The sequence below is a fragment of the Patella vulgata genome, chromosome 3 (assembly GCF_932274485.2).
Source record: "Patella vulgata chromosome 3, xgPatVulg1.2, whole genome shotgun sequence".
In the NCBI taxonomy this organism is placed as follows: domain Eukaryota; kingdom Metazoa; phylum Mollusca; class Gastropoda; family Patellidae; genus Patella; species Patella vulgata.
The window spans coordinates 25,801,565-25,815,765 of NC_065881.2; the positions used below are offsets into that span (position 1 = coordinate 25,801,565).

A 14,201-nucleotide genomic window follows, 5' to 3' on the forward strand; every position below is an offset into this window, starting at 1 on the left:
AGAAATCGAGGCAGTGGGAAGTCCGGGCAAAATTTCCCTAAAGAGCACACAGTATGGCGTATGGACTTCGCCCGGTCAGATTAGAAAAGTAATACGTTAAAGATATCTCGCCAGTCGATAAAACCGACTTAATTACAACCTAGGTTAACATGTCCTGTTAACTTTAATACTCCGAAAACTTGATATTCGTAGCTATTTAATTTTTGTGCTGGATAAATAAGACTGCAGTACCCGGTCCTCGAAATTAACAAAATTTATATAATGTTGTTCTTCTATCTGTTTGTGACCTCCAAATGTTAGTTTTGGTGAATACTTTCGGCCAAACAATTGGTGTTCGATCCATTAAATTGTGAAAGTTGATTATCTTAGCGTATTTTCACTACTGTGATTGTCGATGACGCTTTAAAGGAGGCAAGTCTTTAACTCGGTATCATCCACAGTCTTCGACATCGCAAACACGACTTGGTGGTCAATTTAAATCAACATTGATGTTGTTATCTTACCGTGAAAAAATGGGCTACTGATATCCAATATATAAGACAAAATGAAAATTTTAAAACTGACACGCGAATCGCGTGCCATGATGCTTTCGAGCGCCATTTGTAATGAAGCGACTTGATGAACGAGGCTGAACATACTTCACAGACCACCCAGGAGAATACTACCGGTCTAGACTGAAATAACCAGGCGCCAAAGACTGCCATTCAGTTTGGATTCTTCGCGTATTTCGCCGAGCATAACTGATTAGAAATTACAGTAAAAAACAGAAACGATTGGATGTAAACCAGTTTATAGATATATTACATTATTACATGCATTGCGTCCAAGTCTAGATGCCAAAGAATACAGATTTAGCTACTTTAATTATACTGTGTCCTTAGAATACCCTTGGTGTTGGAATCGCGTTCCTAGCGGGTGGGGTGGGGGTTGACTTGGCCTCTAGGGACGGGTTGTTCAAAGCTCCATTAACTTATAACGACTCGTTAAAATGGAGTTAAGGGATCGTTATCTTTAAGAGAAAGTCTGTTGCTGGAAGCCCCGTTAACTTCAATTACATGTCGTCAACTTGCCGTTATATTTAACGAAGGTCTCCATTATATGAGATTAGTCGGCTGTCGAAAAGATCATATTATACCAGTGTAGTTTTCTATAGAATTCTATAATATAAAACATTCTAGAGGGTGGGGTGGGGTTGGGGGTTATTACATTTTCTATAGGATAAATTCTATAGTATTCTGCAGGTTGTTTTTTTTTGTTCTAGTGTAAATCCTATAATTTTTCCTACAGATTTATTCTAAAATTTCTATAGAAAAATGGATTTCTATAGATTTTTGTTTACAAGTGCCCTGTTCTTCACGTTTCTGACAGAAAAGTAACGAGCAAGAAAAATAACGAAAATGTTTGCCAAAATTCTGCCACTGTGGGCATCTTTTATTTTAATTATAATTATTATTTCTAATGAATTTTAAGTGAGACTGAATCAATTTATTAAGCCTTTGGTAATAATAAGCAAACCCATACAGGCAGATGAAAAAGCTAATAGCGTACAAAACGTTTCGTCGATATTTATTTACGGCTATTTTCTCTATTATTATATGACTTTATGGTTTGGGCTTCCAAACCAAAGTTTTGCTGTGCTCGGTGCCCATATTAAATATATGTCATTTTTTTATCCACCACCCACATATTAAATTCTCACGGCTTGATCCCCGCTAATATGTACTCAGATTGATTATTTATCATTTAATCCATAAAAAAACAAACAAAAAAAACCAAAAAAACATAGGGTTAGATAATTTCCCGGCTTCGATTCAGTAGGATTTCAAAAAGGCCTATCAATAAATTTTCGCGGACAACAAAATGGCGACGGGCTTTATATATAAAGAACAGCGTTTCTTTGTAAATCGAACCATATATTATGTTGACTCACAATATTATTGTAGTTTGCAAATGACACACATAATAGGTTTAAAGAGTTCGACCCGGTTTCGGTAACAGGATGGTAAAACGGTAGCAGCAAGGGAGGGAGGTGGGGGTGAGATTGTAACGGCGCGCTAGTTGGGTTTATAGCTGCCATATAACGTGCCAGACAAAGCTACTGCGGATAAAGCTGTCTTGGAAGTCTTTCTGCATTCTCTTCATCTAATTGCAACGGTCAGGGATTATTTTGCACACAAATGTGTTTTCGTCCAATACAAATGACTATGAAATAGGCACGACCCTTTATAAGTGACCCTCAAATCTTATGACGTGACTTCTTATGCAAATATTTACAAAAAAACAAAAAAAATGTTGTTTGATGCAAACGTTTTATTCAAAATTTGAAAAGACATAATCTATAATGACATTTCCCTAAAAAAGAAAATATTACAATAACTATTAAAAAAAAAGACTAATAAATAAAACAAGAAAAACATATAATTATCTAACAATGTATATTAATATATGTATCCACTATATAATGGCAACATAAATATAACACTATATAAAACAGTTCGCTCCGCCTGAGAACATGTATCCTCGAGGTAATTACCTAACAATGTATATTAATATATGTATCCACTATATAATGGCAACATAAATATAACAATATAACACTATATAAAACAGTTCGCTCCGCCTGAGAACATGTATCCTCGAGGTATGAAGTAGATGCATCGCTGTGTGCAGTATATGTAACAATTATAGAGCGAGAGAGAGAGCGAGAAATGGGGTTTAACGTCCACTCGACACAAACTAGGTCATTTCGGGACTAACATATGGTTTAATTTTATTTCAATAATTCGCTTGCGCATAGGGGTCTTTAGCAGTGGGAGGAAACCGGAGGAAGCGGAGAAAACCCACGAGGTTGGACAGGCGACCCTACTCCTTGTCACGTACAACCGGGGATTCGAAACCGCGCCAGTCGACTCAATGACAGACTTTATGATACAGCGCGCGCACGCTAACCATTCAGCCATCCAACCCCCCTGTAACAATTATAACAATATAACTTTAATATATAACTTTATTATATAACTATAACATTTATTCACTGTATATATAACTATAGCAATATATATAAATATTTACTATATCTAAAACAATATATAAATATTGGCTATATCTATAACAATAACATATATAAATGTTGTAACAAAGTACTCTATAACTTTCATCAAATTGAATTGAACGGTCATTTAGGTGCTTAGAACTGTATGAGCTCAGTTGAATTTTGATAATATATTATGTTGACTTTTCAACTCTGTATAAACTTCTGTTAAGGCACGGACTGGCGATGATCTAAATAAACATGTAATTAATCCCATATGTCATTTACAAACCACATATGATCTGTGCACACTTCAAAGGAATACGCACTGGTCAGTAAGCATGCCATGACGAGATAAAAGAGACTATTACATGTATGACCATGAGCTTATCTATTATCCGAGGGTATATAAGAAGACAACTAAAGACGGGCAGAGACAGGGCAGAGAGAGACGGAGAGACCGGCGTATGGACTCAGAGGGGCAGAATGGTGGATTTAACATAGATATATGTGTTACTGTGGTACTCTAGTACCTGTATATAGTTTAAGTACCCGTGTGATCTCTGTTATCACTAAGATAGTGTTACAATATAAATATTCACTATATGTATGGCAATGTATTAATATTCACTATATCTATGACAATATAACATCGAACCCTGGGCCCCCAGGTTAGCGAGACAGCAAATAACATACCGATCCACCGTGGCTCCTGTCTTTATTATAACAATTTCAAAAATTTCAGATCATATCATGTCATCTTAAACAAGACTATACAACGAATTATGGTGGCTGATTGGTATTATGTCGTGATGTAGACCTTCATAAGACGACAACCCGACATAACAACATTTTAAGACATGAACATGTGGCTCCCGAAATTTGGTGTGAAACACTGACACAATGATAGGATGATCTCTATCGATTTTCCCTGGACAGTGGGATTTCGTCATCGAATTCCAACTGTGAAGGGTTCTTTGTGCACGCTAATGTGTACACAGACGCTTTCGTTTTTTTTTGTCCCATCTACACAACTAAACACTGTTCTTTGTTAGCGCCGCGTCCCCCGGTTTCGGGGATGGAGTGTTTCTGACAGGTATTTCGCCCCTTGGGTTCCGACGAAATTCTAAAACGTTTCTCACGATTTCACACACAGAACTTGATGGTTCTCAATTTAGCTTCTTCCGTCACCTTTATCAGCTCTATATAGTCAGAATAAACCTTCTGAAATCATGACCAAAACAAAGGCTCACCAGAATTGGAATAAAATCTTCCTGAATTATCAGCATGCTTACACTTTTATAACCAAACACCATACACCGAGATTATGTAAGACTAAGTGATGGACAGGGAACTGGGAAAATCGATAAGGCCCACCCTCTCATTGTCCCAATGCCTGACATCGAATATGAACCTGCAGTCTATATCGCGTCGGGTTTTTTTGCAAAACTTTGGTAACTAGAGACCGGAAGGTCACTATTGCTTCCGCAAGGTTTTCGAGGGAACATAACTCCGGAACTGAAGGTAGCGGAATGCTGATTATCGATAGGATTCGTGCTCTAATTCGTCACACTACACTGAGAAAAAAAAGTGGGTCAAAAATGAGTAAAACTTACTCATTTGGGTGAGTTATGAGAAAATACTCAGCTAGATGAGTCTTTTGACTCAGATTGGGGGCAAACAGGTCAGCTATGACTCAGTTCATTGAAACTTGCATGGACACTTCGAGTCGCCAACTAGTCACTTCCGAGTTATTTAATAATCAGTGTTGAATTTGTCATAAGTGAGTCACAGCCTGGTCAAGAGTGAGTCCTTCCGGTGAAATGAATTGAGGGTAGAATTTTTGGCGGCCGTTTGACGAAGACTGGACGCTTATTGACCTAAAGGAAAATCCAATGCATCTACAAGTATCTACCGTAAAAAGGTGAATCATTTGTGTTTTTATGTTATGGATAAAGCTTTATATTATGTTTACTATTATACAGATTAAGCGGCATAATATATGAAATAGGCCAATGATTTTGAATTTCATTAAAAATTGAAATTTAGATTTATTAAATCTATAAGAAATTATTATTATCCAGTTAGTGATTTATCTGGAAATCTTTAACTGCATGGTATTAGAACAAATTACATAAGGAAATGTCACTATAGGCCTAAAGTACAAGCACATTGGCCTAGGCTTAGTTACTAGGCTAATACGATTGAGTCAAAAGCGAGTCGCCATGTAGTTCATAAATGAGTCACAGCTACTTTACAAAAAGAGTAGGAAAATAAGTAAATACTAAATCACAACTGGGTCAATAATAGATCACTGTTTTTTGTCAATAATTTGGTAGGATTTTCGTACGTCTAACAGGCTTAAACTAAACATGACAGATGCATTATTAAGACTTAGAGCTAAATCTGCCTATTACACGTCTTTATTTTGGTTTCAAATCTTATATAAACTATTATTTAGACGATTATTCACATGACAAAACAATAATCAACTCTCTAGAACATCGAGTGGCAGAAGAAATTTAAATGGATCAGAACGCCCTGATATTTGAAAATTTAACGACGAAATGGATAATCGAGATGTACTCACGTTTGTCCAGTACCGTTGCTTCGATAATATAACAAAAACTACGCTACGTCTTCTGGCACGCATAACTTCGCTCAGAATGAAGTAATTTGAATGAAATTTTCAATATTTTCATTTTTCATTGTCTATTTTTGTACTATTATAGCAAGAACGGACAACTCTTTATAGAATTCTTAGATAATGCATCTTAAATGGTCTGTCAGGGTTTTGCAAGTTTTTGTGATATGTTACTGATACCATATCTCACATAAAGCGCTTCGCAAATTCTCTTGTAAGTTGTGCTGTTTTTTTCTTTCAAGGCTGGCTGGATGCTACTGTTAAAGCAGTTCAACTTTATTAAAAGAAGACATAAATAAAATGCTTTGTCCCACAGAAATGGTAAGTAAAGTAGACTTTTAAGTTTCACTTAATTCTGAGGGATGTGTGTAGTGTTATTTGACATTTAAACCATTTAAACATCAGCTGTAACTGTAAATATGATTAAAACACCGAGGTGTTTATGTTAATCTGAGAAATTTGTCATTGTATCATTGCAGAAACCAGAGAAGGTGATATCATGGATAAATAAACAACTTATGGAATTGGAAATGCGAAAGATTTCTTGGACTTTTCAAATGATAATGTGTTTTGGGAACATTAAACTGATTCTTAGTGATTATTTACTATGTCTGTATGAATTAAATACAAATGTATTTTATAATATTTAAGTTGGTAGAATAAAATACTTATATATTCGATAATAATGATCATACAGGCTTGGAAATATAATATTATTATGTTATTTGATTGTTCGGTTAACTAGTTGGTTAGTTCAAAAGACGAACGCACCATTACACCGATGCAGAGGTTGATACATCAAACATAAAGTTAATAGGATTCGGGCTTGTGCGGAGTCATTTGACTCGTTGTGTAGGCTAGTAATTTGACTCGTATCTATTTGCATTGATTCACTTTACTAGTCATTTGACTCACTACAGTTAGTTGCGTTACTCATCTGTTGTGTCAAATGACTCAATAAAGTAGTCAAAGAACTCACTTTACCAGACGAGTCACTTGACTCATTTAACGAGTCGTTTTATGGATTTTTGGGTGAGTCACAAAAATGAGTCTTTGGACTTATTGTTTGAGTCTTATGTTAGTCAACGAAAAGTGAGTCGTTTTATGGATACTTACTCAAATGAGTCAAATGACCCACTTTTTTCTCTCTGTGTAGAAAGCTCATAAACTTTGTTACGCTTTGTGTATGTAAGGCCATAACCGTTGCACCAAAATCGAATTCAACCAAGATCTTTTCATCCTCAACATTTAAAACGGGCAAACAATAAGGCACAAATTAATGTAAAACCGTGGCCGCATAAAAATGTACTTCATTTACAGGTTTGTATAGTTAGCTGCGTATCAGTATCATCGGCAGTCCAAAGAAACGTCCAAAAGCAGACGAACCGTCACTGTAACTTCCAGTCGACTACTTGCGTCATCAACAGCTTTATTTTCAGACATTTACAAACAAAACACGAAATTTAAACGAACTCGAATTCAGTGACCGGTGATCACAATGATTGCTAATGACACAATTACTAAATTTCCTCATGTAGGCTAATCTTTTCAGATTCACAAGGATACATACCATCTTTTCAACCCGACAATTCGCCATTAGTTTAGTTTAGTTTAGTTTAGTTTATGATGCCATGATATATATACATGTATTATGATCTGAAATTTTTGAAATTGTTATAATAAAGACAGGAGCCACGGTGGATCAGTACGTTATGTGCTGTCTCGCTAACCTGGGAGCCAAAGGTTCGATCCCGGTGCTAGCCGAAAAAGTACTTGGGGATTTTCCGGCGTGGATTTTCTTTGCCAGTGGTACAGGCCGGAAGTACTGGCAAGGTACAGCTTCTCGCCGTTCGGATGGGACGAAACCCGAAGTCTCGTGTACACATTGGCGTGCACGTAAAATACGAGTAAGCCGTAGCTATATTAAGCGATGTTATGAACTTGAATGTGAATTGATATTCAAATTGATGATTTTGTAAACTAAATATATCAATTAAAGAATCCGCGATATAAATTATATTCCCAAAACAATATCTATATAAATAAAATAAAAAATGTCTATGTGTGTGTGTGGGGGGGGGGGGGGTCGTCCATCACGCTTCGTCGTCGCAATCCACCCCCACATAATGTGGTATCAAATTAACCAGCATGACCCCGTGAACGTTGCAGGTATCAAATTGACCATTTAAAATTCATTCAAGCCGTCCTAAAATCATATACTTAACAAAAATAATTCTTTTTAAATATTCTACACTTTGGTTTCATCGACACCTCCATCTTGGAACTACTCCGACCATGCCACAAGAGGGCGACCTTCGGTTATAATTTTTTCATGACTAGTGGTCAAATTATTTTTTAGATACGACAAAATTCCTTGTGATTTGACTTCACATTTTGTATAGCATAAGTATTGAAATAAAATTCGGATTCAGTTAGTTCGACCATAGTCAGGAAGGCCCTAGCCCTGATTACCTGCCGGGGCCCGGATATAACCTGACGGTGACGATAGCCTCAAACGGAACGAGGACGGGCCGGGGCCCAACGGCGCTATGTCCCGGGCAGACAGGTGGCTTATAGTTTTTAATTCCACCAATTTTTCCAAAAAAAAGTGAACTGACTGAATCCGAGGCTAATTCCACCCACATTCAGAAAAGTCACCGGTTTTCTTCTTTCTTTATGATCAAGTAACAGTGTATTTTTTATATTAATTTATACCAACAATATTTAAAAAAAAAAACCCCAACAACATTACGCGGCATACCTCCGGGCCCCTCTTGGCTACGGGCCCTTGGACAAGTGTCCCAGCTGCCCTCTTCCTCCTCTCACAGGCCGGGGGAGGGCGAGGGGAGACATTAAACCTAAACCCAGAAAATGACCATGTTAAACATGAAAAGTCGATTGCTTTTATTCTGTTCGCTGTTTTGGTTTTTTTTTTCTTACCTTTTTTTTATTGAAGCAAAAAAAAATAAAATAAAAAACCTTTGGCCCAGAACTTATAGTATTTGCCCGAAAACAAATTCAAGGAAGGGGATAATATTTACCGAAGTGTCAAACAGTAAACGGTTTGACGGTTGTAAAACTATTATTACATAAGCGTTAACAGTTAACACCTTGTATACAATTCTTAGTTAGTCATCATCGCTTGTTTGACTAATTTATGATCATGCGCTCTTTGATTCCCCAGCTCACACCGAAACAACGCCCAATACACAAAATATTACCCATGTTAACCAACCACAGAACAGAAAATCCCCACATGTCAAAATTTCGCGAAAGTGAGGCTGGTTTGACAGTCCGCTTCGGTGTTCAGAAGTTAAAGTAAGGAACAGTTCGAAGATGTTACTGAAGTGGTTCTCATGATTGTCAGCGCATATTTTCGATGTTAGAAGATTTACTCCAGAAGCGGAAAATGTGCTAAGCCGTTAAGTAAGTAATCCAGGTTTTATTTTTAACAAAATAATAAAGTTAGGTTAGTTCAAGTTTAATAATAATTGGACTTGAACTTGGAACTGGCCTGACCACATGAGGCTGACAGGAAACTGGACCATCTGAACTTTAAACAGGAAAAAAACTCTGAAACTGAAAGAAAAAAAAAGATTAATAATTTCTCCTCCTATTAGGTTAAAATTATAATTATATTACTTCCCAGCCACCTTACTGAAACCAGACAACCTTACTGAGTTATTCTTCAAACATTGTAGGCCTGTTTCCAATACAAACAAACAAGCACCCTAAAAGTTCTTGAATCGAAAATCGTGCGGCATAAGTTGATCATCAACTGGATGGTAGTTTTCGAATCATGAAAATATCAAAAAAAAAAAAAAAAAAAAAGGATTGAGGCATAACATTTAATGAATAATTTTAATTTCATCGCAGTGAATATTGTTTTTTAAAACTGTTATTGTGTGGTTATTTACTTCTATTTGTATTTTCAGTATTAAGAGTAAAACTAGGCTACCTAATAATAAAAGATATTAGGCCTATAATCAAGATGACCAATTCCTTTATGCAACATGATGTGGAAAATCTTCTTCTCAATAAATTTGTTGTCATTATTGGAGATTCAGGTAATTAATAGACCTATGACTATGAGATAAACTGAGATGACCAATTAAGGTTACTGAATTTGACATAGGCCTGTGTGTGTATATAACTCTGGTGTGTAACCTTGTTCAAAGTTTTACGAGACATGGGAAATATCTATCACATTGTAATTGTTTGTTCTTGGCATTTTAGCAGCATATTTTATGTTCCATGTTTCAAGAAAATAATTATGCAGAACTGTAACTCTATGTTTTGAAATATTTGCCAAATGTGACACATATGGGTCAAAAAATCTAAACCCAGTTTTGCAAAGATTGTAATTACAGGTCTGGCTGAGGTTTTCAAACTGTCCGAGATTGTTCTTCTAGTTGCATTGTAGGCTATATTTTTATATGGAGTGTTATTGCCCCTCAGGTCAATGAAACTTAGTAAATAGGAAAAACCTGTCAAAATTCAGAACCAGGAATCTTTTTGTTGCAAATTTATGGGCTCTCATTAACATCTTGTATAAATTTGACAGATCAAGTGTGTTGTCCGCTGCCATTTTGTTCTAAAAAAGGATGAATCTCGGTACCCAAGTTAAGTCTCTCATAAAAAAATGTTTATGAAGCTGGGGATATCTAAAGTTTGATTAGCATTATGTGTATTTTTTTTTCTAATTAACAGTTCAAAGAGGTGTTTATAAAGATTTAGTGATGCTCTTAACAAAAAACAAGTATTTAACAAAAGGCCATTTAAGAGCCAAGGTAAGTTTTTCATGTATTTTGTATGGTTGTGATTTTTTTTTTCATATGCCTATATATCATGTTGATATAGACCTATATTTCCCCCACCACCATCTGTCTTGGTTAACAGTCCATGAAACACTTGGATAATGTTAGAGATTTTCACATGCTCACATTTAAATACATCATACATGACTTTATATTGTCACAAGTTCATTGGAATGACATTCTTTCTCATTTTCTTGTAAATTTTTCAAAACTTAGATGGTATAGTTGTAATATCAGAAGGATGATCTTGATCAAATATCAAACCTTGTCCTCTAATATTTACTGTCTTTGCTCAAAATCATGTAAAGTGCTGTTAGAAAGGAAAGATGTCAATGAATTTTGTGAAAACTTGCACTGTTTTAATCACATTATGTTATTCATTGATGAATGAATCCAATTGTTGAATATCTATGAAGTTGTTTATGGTAAAAAACATGTCAAAGTTTCTGGTTAATTTACTTAAATGAGTATATATTTGTATTATATTCCAGGGTGAATACACATTTGAAGGGGATGAACTGATCGAGGGTGGATGCCGAGGGAAAATGACAAATGGTATTAATTATCGAGAAGTTCGTCAGTATAACTCTGGAGATCATCTGATCAGATTTTATTTTGTGACTAGGTGTTACAATAATTATGTTGAAAGTATTTTATTAGATTTAAAACAAGAGCCTTATCCTGATGTTGTCATTATGAATTCCTGTCTCTGGGATATAACAAGGTTTGTATACTATTGATAACATTAATGGAACATATATTTTTAAATGAAAAATAGAAATGTTTATATAATATTAATTAAATAGAAATTGGTGATTCTTTGTGTTGGTATATTTCTAGTTGTATAAATTAAATTCCATGTCATGGATTGACCTGTAAAACAAAAATTAAATGCTAAATTAAGAAGTTGAATTTAACCTGTCGCTAGTCAAATTAATTTCAGTTAGCATTTTTGTTCTCCAGCATAAAGAAATCATGATAGCTTGGTGCATGTGATGCTGGCTCAATAACCAAGAGGTCCTGGGATCGATTCCGGATGTTGACTGAAAAAGTTCCTTGTGATTATCCAAACTTTTTCCTTAAGGAGGATGGGTCAAGGAAAAGTGACTAACCATTTGCATATAATGAGAAACCGAGGTCAGAGGGCATACATATCGATTTTGTTTTTGGGGGGCAGGGTGTTTAGCAAAAATGAGACTGACTGATGCACCGGCCCCTAATAGTATACAAGTGCATGCATGCACTTTGGGGGAAGATTTTTATACGTCCACATTTTCATATGGACATATATTGTCGTCGCCCCCGTCCGTCCGTCCACAATTTGTTTGTGAACCCTCTACAGGTCACAATTTTTATCCGAATTTGACAAAACTTGAAATATAGGTCTATCTTCCAAAGATCTTGGCTCCTTTCGATATTGGCATGTACCGGACCATAACTTCATGGATTTAGATTATGGCCCCTTATTGTACGAAAAATCACGTTTTTAACTTGTGGACACTATAGAGGTCACAATTTTGGTCCGATTTTGATGAAACTTGAAATGCATGTTTATAACCCAAATATCTTGTTTCATTTCGATATTCGCGCGTATCGGATCGTAACTTTCTGAATTATGGCCCCTGATTGTACGAAAAGTCGCGTTTTTAGCTTGTGGTCCCTCTAGAGTTCATAATTATGACCCGATTCAAAAAACGGTTTGAATATATCACCCTAAACCGTAATGTTGGTTGAGTTCGAATTTCATGAAAATCAGGTTAAAACTGCCAGACAAAATTTGTATCCAATTTTGATGAAACTTAAAACATATTTTTATATTTATATCCCAAAGATCTCAATCCCTTTTGATATTTGTCCCTCTAGAGTTCATAATTATGATCCGATTTAAAAAACTGTTCGAATATATCACTGTTACACCGTAATGTCGGTTGAGTTTGAATTTCATGAAAATCAGGCCAAAACTGCCAGACAAAAATTTTTATCCAATTTTGATGAAACTTAAAACATATTTTTATATTTATATCCCAAAGATCTCAATCCCTTTTGATATTTGTCCCTCTAGAGTTCATAATTATGATCCGATTTAAAAAATTGTTCGAATATATCACTGTTACACCGTAAGTTAGAATTTCATGAAAATCAGGCCAAACTGCCGGACAACTTATGAAAGTGATAATACATGGGCCTATATCGTCGATATATTGTTGTGGTGAATAAACATAGATATATGACATTGTCCTCATATTTTTATTAAACGTCTGCGCTTAGTCACTTTTGACCACCGATCGGCGAATTTGTCAATTGTGTCCTTCAGGTCACATTCACACACAAGAGTCGATAGTTCATTATTGAACGCATAACAGTTTTTACTAATTTGAGCTTTGAAAATCTGGCTTGTATTGTGATATCCAATCAATGCAATCATACCTATACACAGATATATTCATACATACATGTGTTAGGTATTTGGGATTTTTCCTTTCTATTTTGGCATTGTTTGTTAACCTCATTAATTCATTTAGTCATCGATGCATAATTTTAAGTGGATGAAACCTCATTTCTTCTTCAAGTTTAATATTAATACAGATGCTTACAGACAGTAATAAATATTTTTCAGATATGGTCGAGACGCAATCAACGAATATAAAGAAAACCTTCAGAAGACAGTAAAGAGATTTAAAGATGTTTTAAATGCTGATTGTTTATTTATATGGAATTGTACCCTACCTATTTCCAGTAACGCTCGTGGTGGCTTTCTTATACCTGAAGTATCCTTTATGAATAGCACCCTCCGTTTGGATATCATCGAAGCCAATTATTTTGCAAGAGAAGTTTTTGTTAAAAAGAGTTGTGATGTTTTGGATTTGCATTTCCACTTGCGAAATCAGTTGCATCGACGCACTGCAGATGGCATACATTGGGACTATACAGCACATCGTAGGATTACAAACCTAATTTTGAGTCACATAGCAAAAGCATGGAATGTTAAGCTGTCAAGACGACTAAAAAGAATTCAAGACCTTGACTTCAACCAGGCCAAGGATGATATTGAACCTTATGATTATTACCCGCAAGGTTACAAACGTAATGTTATGGATTATGGAAAGGAATATTCAAGCAATGGCTACGGTCGAAGCGACATGGAATATTCAAACAATGGCTACGGTCAAAATGACAACTACTCAAATTACCGAAGATCTCGCAAATCAAGAAATAAAGGTAATGTTGACCATCTACTTGAACTCGGTGGATTACAGGAAAACTTTGAGTCTAATCCCAGTTTTAGGAGAGTCACTATCCATCCGTTGGCAAATGAAAGTTGTTATAAGAATAGAAATAAAAACTCAAATGACCTTCATCATCAAGGTAATCATTTTGGCCCTATTCGTCATGTTAACCGACATAATCGCCATCCGTACATGTATAAGAAAGCTCGCTGATTAAACAAACAAGTTTGGTGAGATATATGTATTACAGTAGTTGGACAAGTAAAATAGAAAGAAAGATTGAGAATGATAGCTAATTAGATATTGTCAGATAACATTTTAAAACTTGTGATTAATGTATACGTTGTGGACTTTGTATGTTGAAAAATACATATATAATAACTAGTCAAAGTTGATATGATTTGTGCCATTAAAGAAATGTGGAGTACTGAAAACCTCACAATCATATAGTGCTGCAAATAAAAATTTTGTTTGCATAATTT

General features: G+C 35.4%; 1 protein-coding gene across 1 annotated transcript; it reads left to right on the forward strand.

The window, feature by feature from the left end:
• Positions 1–8,988: 8,988 nt before the first annotated feature.
• Positions 8,989–14,121, forward strand: LOC126814364 (PC-esterase domain-containing protein 1A). Its single transcript, XM_050539445.2, has 5 exons — positions 8,989–9,101; positions 9,611–9,742; positions 10,386–10,465; positions 10,984–11,216; positions 13,110–14,121. Exons 2-5 carry the CDS (start codon positions 9,667–9,669, stop codon positions 13,930–13,932), a joined length of 1,212 nt encoding a protein of 403 aa, XP_050395402.1. The 5' UTR covers positions 8,989–9,101; positions 9,611–9,666; the 3' UTR covers positions 13,933–14,121.
• Positions 14,122–14,201: the final 80 nt, after the last annotated feature.